The sequence below is a fragment of the Salvelinus fontinalis genome, chromosome 5 (genome assembly GCF_029448725.1).
Source record: "Salvelinus fontinalis isolate EN_2023a chromosome 5, ASM2944872v1, whole genome shotgun sequence".
In the NCBI taxonomy this organism is placed as follows: Eukaryota; Metazoa; Chordata; class Actinopteri; order Salmoniformes; family Salmonidae; genus Salvelinus; species Salvelinus fontinalis.
The window spans coordinates 40,009,666-40,017,459 of record NC_074669.1 but is presented as its reverse complement, the minus strand read 5'-3'; the positions used below and the strand labels follow the sequence as shown (position 1 = coordinate 40,017,459).

Sequence of the window (7,794 nt, the reverse complement as noted above, 5' to 3'; positions counted from 1 at the left end):
CCCGTTATACAGCAGTAAATGTCACCTGAGTTGCATTCCCCCCAGCACACACAGACAGCCCTTTATTCACCACCTTTTATAAGTGCCACAACTCACATTTCATGTTCGCTACGTTTATTATGTGCCAAGAACCTTTTCCTCCCCTCAGTTGGATCACTCCCCTTGAAGTATGTAAAGTGCTTGTGTATTTTTGGCCTGTTTCGATTTATATCTTGATTCATTTTCTGTTTTAATGTGGTATGAGACTGTCTTCATTGCTGTATGTTCAAGAAGACCTTACACACCACAGCCAGGATTAGTTTCAGTGTGTATGTCAAAGGTACTTCAAATTTAGGCTGACCAATATGAGTTTACAGCTACGAAAAGCTTTTATACAGGAAACAATGTGTTGAACAAGTCTTAGAAATCATGAGATAGAGGTACATTAACGAACAGAGCAGAGGGCTTGGCCAGTCAGAGTAGTATGTTGTGACACCAACCCACGTTAGTCCAGGATAGGAGACCAGGAGACTTGATCTAATGTGCTGATGACAATATGATTTATCCCCTCCTCAATATCCAGTCACACACTGCCTGCACACAGCCAGTAGTCCTATACATCAACAGAAAAGTGGCTCCTTTGCAGGGCCTCAGTATTACATCACATTACAACCTGGCTGTGTGCCTACAGTTACCGTAAGTGATATGGTTTGGTGCTCACTTCTGTTGTTAAAGCTTCTCCTGGAACCTTCACTATTTGTTTCAACACCCTACTCGATCTCTCATAGACTGCAATAGGTGGGTCAATGTTGAGAATTCTTCTAAACCTGACAAGCAACAGTAACTTGGTTCCAGAGAGAATATGCCAATGTAAACTGTCAGAGCCATAGAGAAGTCTCTTGATGAACTACAGTTGGAAAGCAGCCTCGGCTCTGCCAGCATGGATCACCCCTCTGCCAACCCATGGCACTGAGAACATCTTTATGGAACCCATGGGTTTTCCTCCAGGAAAAACTCAACTGGATTTGGTTGATTGCTGTTATTCTTTCTCCGTCTTTAAATGCTTTGTGATCATGATGAATTCATTTAAACACAATTTAGGCGATATTGATACACCTTAAAGCGATCCAAAGTTCACAAATATATAATTTGATTTCATGTTTCAGACATTAGAAATAATCTATTCATGATCTGCTCCATTATGTGATTACATTTCAATGAGGCATTCAGATGGTAACTCTTTTCCTTGGTAAGTCTATTCTAAACAAACACTCCTGTTCATTTCCATGAATACGTGCTTATACACTGAGTGTACAAAACATTATATTGAGTTGCACGCCCTTTTCCCCACAGAACAGCCTCAATTTGTCGGGGCATGTACTCTACAAGGTGTCGAAAGCGTTCCTCAGGGATGCTGGCCCATGTTGACTCAAATGCTCCCACAGTTGTTGGATGTCCTTTGGTGGAAGACCATTCTTGATACACACGGGAAACTGTTGAGCATGAAAAACAAGCAGCATTGCAGTTCTTGACACAAACCAGTGCGCCTGGCACCTACTACCATACCCTGTTCAAAGGCACTTCAACCTTTTGTCTTGCCCATTCACCCTCTGAATGGCACACATACACAATCTATGTCTCAAAAATATCCTTCTTTAACCTGTCTCCTCCCCTTCATCTACACTGATTGAAATGGATTTAACAAGTGACTTCAATAAGGGACCATAGCTTTCACCTGGATTCACCTGGTCAGTCTATGTCATGGAAAGAGCAGAAGTTCTTAATGTTTTGTACACTCAGTCTATGTCCACATGCAACACAGGACACAAAATTAATTTTAAATTCTTATGCGGATATTGCCTTGATGATCCGTGTGGGATTTTCCACATACTTTGTAAGTATGACTTTTTTCAGGTTAATTGATTACCTTATATATGAACTGGGTACTATTAGGAGATTTGTATAAACCTTGCTGTCTGTCTCTCTGACATTTGCAACACTGTTTCAATATTCAAATTCGATCTTCAGCTGTCCTATAGTAATGAACATGTCGGGAGTCAGGACGAGACAGACAGACAGGCAGCGTTTCTCAGCCAGTCGAAATCATGAATCAGCTTTGTGTCGGGACTATATTTTGTGGAAGGATGAAATAGTATGAATAAATTCATCAAAATAAAGTTTTTAATTAAAATATGTTGGTAACCCATTGTATAAATGTGATAATGCCCTCGAAGCACAGTTTGCCGTTACTCGAACCGGTGCCAATATATCCTCCAAACTCTGGCATCTCGGGCATTACCACTTAAATAAGTCTCACACAAACAATTTGGTGTGGCAGGCTGAGCAGTAGGGTTTCCCTGCCTGCTCCTTGAACACCCCCTGGCTGAGTTTACGCAGACAGAAGGCACACACAAAGTGCTCAGGGTGGAACTTGCGCTCCAAAGCAGAGATGCAGCGGCCAGAGATGGGCTCTCCACAGCCCCCACACAGTGTTCCCTGTCGGGAGTGGAAGTGCAGAGAGCACAGGGGACGACCATCCAGCTCCAGGAAACAACCATCGTTGAAGGGCTTCAGACAGTCCTGGAGAGATGGAGAGAAGGAGAAAGAGAGCACTTATTCTATCTACTTGATATAGTAGGCCTACTCTTTATTGGAAGTTGAGTAGGATTCTGATAATATCAGCATAATGTTGTATTGTGGCTGTTGGCTGTTCAAAGTTTATTGTCTGAGAAATGGTAGAAGTTTCAAAGCCATGTGCGTGATCTGTGGATCATGTGCGACTCACTGAGCAGACGAAGCAGTTGGGATGCCAGGTGCCGTTGGCTGCAGTCAGGTAGTTCTCTCTCACAGGGTCTCCACAACCAGTGCACTTTGGAGCAAAGAGATGGTAAAAGTCTCTGTGGCAGTACGGCTTCCCGTCCTTCTCCAGAAAACCTATGGCACATCAAAGGACACACACGCAAAGAGAGGAGTGTTCTCAGTCACACTGTGGTCTAGATCATATGTTACCCTATAGGGAACAGTAGTAGTTGTGGTGCCATCTGTCAGGCCGATAGATGTGTGCTCCTTCACCTTCAGCCCCAAAGAGCTCCCCACAATGGGAACAGAAGAAGTGCTCAGGGTGCCAGGTGCGGTCCATCGCTGTCAGGATGTTCTGAGAGAGAGGACAAAGAGCCCAGCATGCGGTGAGGTAAACCCAACGACAACAGATCTAGAGAGGTGGTGAGTTGGTTTTGTGCAGTGTTAAATAATGGTGATAATACAGTCCAAACCAAAGAGAAGGAGTGTACCTGCAGAATGGGGCCCTTGCAGTAACCACAGCGAGGGGAGAAGAGATGCTGGTAGTCTTTCTCACAGTAGGCCTTCCCCTCCCTCTCAAAGAAGCCACTAGTCCCCAGCTCAGCCTGACACTCCACACAAACAAAGTGTTCTGGGTGCCACACCTGGCCCAGGGCTGTGATCATCTGCCGAATAAAATAAAATGGTAAGAAGAAAAATATACTTTGTTTCATGTACTGGCCATGGTTCTTTTGATTGATCATCTTCGCCTATACTGTTATTTTGAAATCAATCTTTTGTCTGGTTTTTGACAGTTCAAGCTGTTTACCTTTCCCACAATGACCTTGCCACAGGAAGCACAGTGGCCCTTCGCCACCGTTCGTACACCCATCTTCTCCATATCAGAGCTCAGGCCTCCCAGAAGGTCATCTATGGCGTCCGTTTTTCTCTGTGTTGATGCTTTGCGCTCCAGATCATAAGTCTTAGGACTGTTGGTGCTCTCCTGTTTCACTTGTGTGTCCTCCTTTTCTTTCTTTTCTCCAACCTGGGTCTTTTTGACTGATTTCTGGACAAGTGGTGGTGGGGTTGAGGGAGGAGGAGGGTCTGGGAGCTAAAGATGAGAAAAAGCTGTGTGTCCTCAAAACAGAATTGCATCCTTTCATATGCATCTAAAACGTGTTTTTAACAGTTTTATATCTCAAAATTCTATTCATTTTGGAGGCACTAGTGGTACTAAAGCTTCCAATATTTATTTTGTTTGCTTATACTGCCCTCTGCTGTCAGATCAAGTCAACTTCATTGAAAGACAGAGAATTCTATTTGCTTGATTCTACCCATCGTCTCTCCTTGCCTCCTTCTCAAAACCCATTGGATGAGAAGCTGTTGGATGGGAAGCTCAGAGGTCCCTCCCCTCTGACCTTCTCACACAATGGGTTTTGAGGGGGCGAGGAGAGAGGACACAAGGAATCAAGGAAATGCATTTGAGATTCTCCTACAGTCATCCTCTGCTCATGCTCTGACCGGCAGTGTATTCCATGATAGATGCTTCCTCACCCCCATCTCCAGACCAAACAGCAAATCCTCCATTATGGAGTCCAGCTCTCTGGTAGCAGAGCAAGGACTCAGCAGACCGGCATCCACTGGAGCTGGTAACTCACTGACAAACACACAGAGAAAACCACAGATGAGCACTGTTATGCAATGGACACTGGACAGATACTTGAATCTGAGGTGATACATCTCAGTCTCAGCTCTATCTATATGGTCTGACCCAGGATCATAATGTATGGCTATCTGTGAGCAGACCTACCAGTGGCTCACCTGTATACATTGGTACTATCTGTCTCATTTTCTTTCTTTGGAGGGAGACCAACAGGACACACCTTTGAGACCTGTGGGAAATTTCACATAAAGCATAGAGCTAAAAGACACATCCAGTTGTAATAGTTGGACAAAAGACTAAACAACAACTGCTAGAGGTAATTGTGTCATTACCTGTCCATATGTGTTGGCTGTATCACTTTCTTTCTTCTGAGTAGCTGACTCTGGACCAGCTAAGTTGAAAGCCAGCTCTTCTAAGATAAGATCTATAAAACACATATATGCTGTGGTATGGTATGGTACTACAGTATCAATCAGAGTAAGCACTTCTAACAGACTTCCTCTGAGATGAATTACAATGCCTCACTACGTTCTCCTTTTGCCTATTGCGAGGTGCACCCATTGATCTGATGTGATTTTTTCCAGTGGTGTAAAGTACTTAATTAAAAATACTTTAAAGTACCTCTTAAGTATTTTGGGGGTTATCTGTACTTTACATTACTATTTTTGATTACTTTTACTTTTACACCACGACATTGCTAAATAAAATAATGTACTTTTTACTCCATACATTTTACCTGACACCTAAAATTACTAGTTACATTTTGAATGCTTAGCAGGACAGGAAAATGGTCCAATTCACACACTTATCAAGAGAACATCCCTGGTCATCTCTACTGCCTCTGATCTGGCGGAGTCGCTAAACACAAAGGCTTTCGCTTGTAAATTATGTCCGAGTGTTTGAGTGGCTATCTGTAAATTAAAAGAACATGAAAAATGTGCTGCCTGATTTGCTTAACCAAATAGACTTTTACTCAAGTAGTATTTTACTGGGTCATTTTCTATTAACGTATCTTTACTTTTACTCAAGTATGACAATTGGGGACTTTTTCCACCACTGATTGTTTCATACAGTGCTGCTTCCTGAGGATATGATATAAGAGGTGTTACAGACAAGATCCTAAAGCAGAAGTGAAACTTTTGAAACTGATGCACTCTATGACTAACAAACAGTCTTATTCTGACTTTGAACTCACATGCTGACGGTAGCCTATGAAAGGGAACATTACATATAACTATTGTATTATGCTCATTTTAAGAGGAAGTTTAACACAAGTAAGTCATAACTACACTGGTGGAGATTTAGCACAAATCCATGATTTGTTTCTTTTTTCAAAGTAAAAAATAAAACACAATGCCTAGCAAAGAAGGACACCGTTTGGTAGATGTGTAAAGCTAAAAAAAAAAGCAGACGCTGAATATCCCTATGAGCAGTGTGAAGTTATTAATTAGGCTTTGGATGGTGTATCGAAACGCAAGGCCAAATCTACACTGGAATTGCTTACCAAGACGACATAGAATGTTCCTGAGTGACCTAGTTACAGTTTTGAAAATGGCTGTCTAGCAATGATCAACAATCAACTTAAAAAACAATAATGGGCAAATATTGTACAATCTAGGTGTACAATGCTCTTGAATACTTATTTATATAGGTATTCACACTCCTGAGTCAATACTTTGTAGAAGCACCTTTGGCGGCGATTCCATATATGAATACTTTCTGAAGGTACTTGCATTGAAAAACCTCCCTGGTCTTTGTGGTTGAATCTGGGCTTGAAATTCACTACTCAATTAAGGGACCTTACAGTATGTGTGGGGTACATATTAGTGTGTAGCGCAAACTGTTCGGACGCTACAGACAGAAGTTGGCAGATCATCTGTACTGACTTCAGACGAGTTCCAAGACGCTTGTGGGGGGCAGTAGAGCAAAACGGAGAACATCATCGTGTTTTTCACAGTCTCATCTTTCCATAGAGGGATCATAGCTTGCAAGCCAAACCGTTTGGACGCTACAGACAATTATGTGAGAAGACCGATTTTCGGGGTGTCTCATGGTTTGACAAACACCGCTCTAGCTCTGTCACCTTCCACCACAGATGCGGAAGTGCGACATAGGCGGGGGATTGAGACACATCCACTGCAAAAACAAATATGTTTGTTTAAACTGATCGATTTACATGGGGAGTTTGGTAATGTGCTAATTAGATTTCCCCGGAAGCGCAGATATCAAACTTAGGGTTAACCACTATTATTGTACACAGAATGAGTCTATGCAATTTCTTATGCGATTTGTTAAGCACATTTTTACTCCTGAACTAATTTAGGCTCGCCATAACAAAGGGGTTGAATATTTATTGACTCAAGACAATTCAGCTTTACATTTTTTATTAATTTCTAAAATGCTCTACAAACAAAATTCCACTTTGACATTATGGGGTATGGTGTGTAGACCAGTGACACAAAATCTCAATTTAATCAATTTTTAGTTCAAGTTGTAAAACAACAATGTGAAAAAAGTAAAGGGGTGTGAATACTTTGTGAAGCCTCTGTATATCCCTATCCACTGGATTTCTCACTAATTGAATGTGGTTGGTACTAGGTGACTTCAGTCAACAACCTCAACAATCCATCTGCCTATCAACAGAGAACCTTCTTTGTGATTCCTCGTGAATTTACATCAACAGTCATGTCTACAACAATACATTTTATTCAAATAGGATATGAACCATATGATATGATTAGCATGCCCAATGTAATACATGCTTCATTCACCAAACACAACAAAACTTTTACATGTACATTTTCATGAGTATATCATTTTTAAAATGTTATTCGTGCTCAAATCTATTGATGTCTGTATTTCCTTTATAGATTGATCTATTGTATTTTGTTTTATAACACAACAGCAGCAGAGGAAAAAAGTATACTCACCCAGCTCATCCATGCTTGCTCAATGTACTTATCAATGTGTATGAGCTTACATGTTCAGTTGTATGTGTGTGTGTGTGTGTGTTGGGTTACTGGCAGTTACTGTGGTAACCAGCCCACTTCAATCAAGTCGAAACTGTCATTTCCTTTTGTCAGTTTCTTTTTACAAACTTGAATTTCTCTTGGTGCACTGCTACCTTCCTGACACAGACTACATTCTAAGTCATTTTCTACTTATATTCTTGAAACATATGATCTGGTGAATAGTTTAACACATTTCATTTGGTTTATTTGAAGAGTTAAAAACATAATACAAGCACACAAGTGAATACAAAACACAGGTTGTATGTACACAAATGTTTTATCAATAACTATCTGCTAAAAGCTGATGGTATATGGGTTAACGGGTCAACTATAAATCTGAAGAATTAGAGGGCATACCCCCCT

At 41.3% G+C, this 7,794-nt stretch overlaps 1 protein-coding gene across 1 annotated transcript; it reads right to left on the bottom strand.

The window, feature by feature from the left end:
• Nucleotides 1-1,107: 1,107 nt before the first annotated feature.
• On the bottom strand, nucleotides 1,108-7,437 carry LOC129855582 (leupaxin-like). The gene is made up of 9 exons (XM_055923402.1): nucleotides 7,351-7,437; nucleotides 4,753-4,844; nucleotides 4,579-4,649; nucleotides 4,312-4,414; nucleotides 3,587-3,868; nucleotides 3,270-3,443; nucleotides 3,052-3,133; nucleotides 2,765-2,913; nucleotides 1,108-2,559 (listed from the first exon to the last, which is right to left on the bottom strand). Exons 1-9 carry the CDS (start codon nucleotides 7,361-7,363, stop codon nucleotides 2,293-2,295), a joined length of 1,233 nt encoding a protein of 410 aa, XP_055779377.1. The 5' UTR covers nucleotides 7,364-7,437; the 3' UTR covers nucleotides 1,108-2,292.
• Nucleotides 7,438-7,794: the final 357 nt, after the last annotated feature.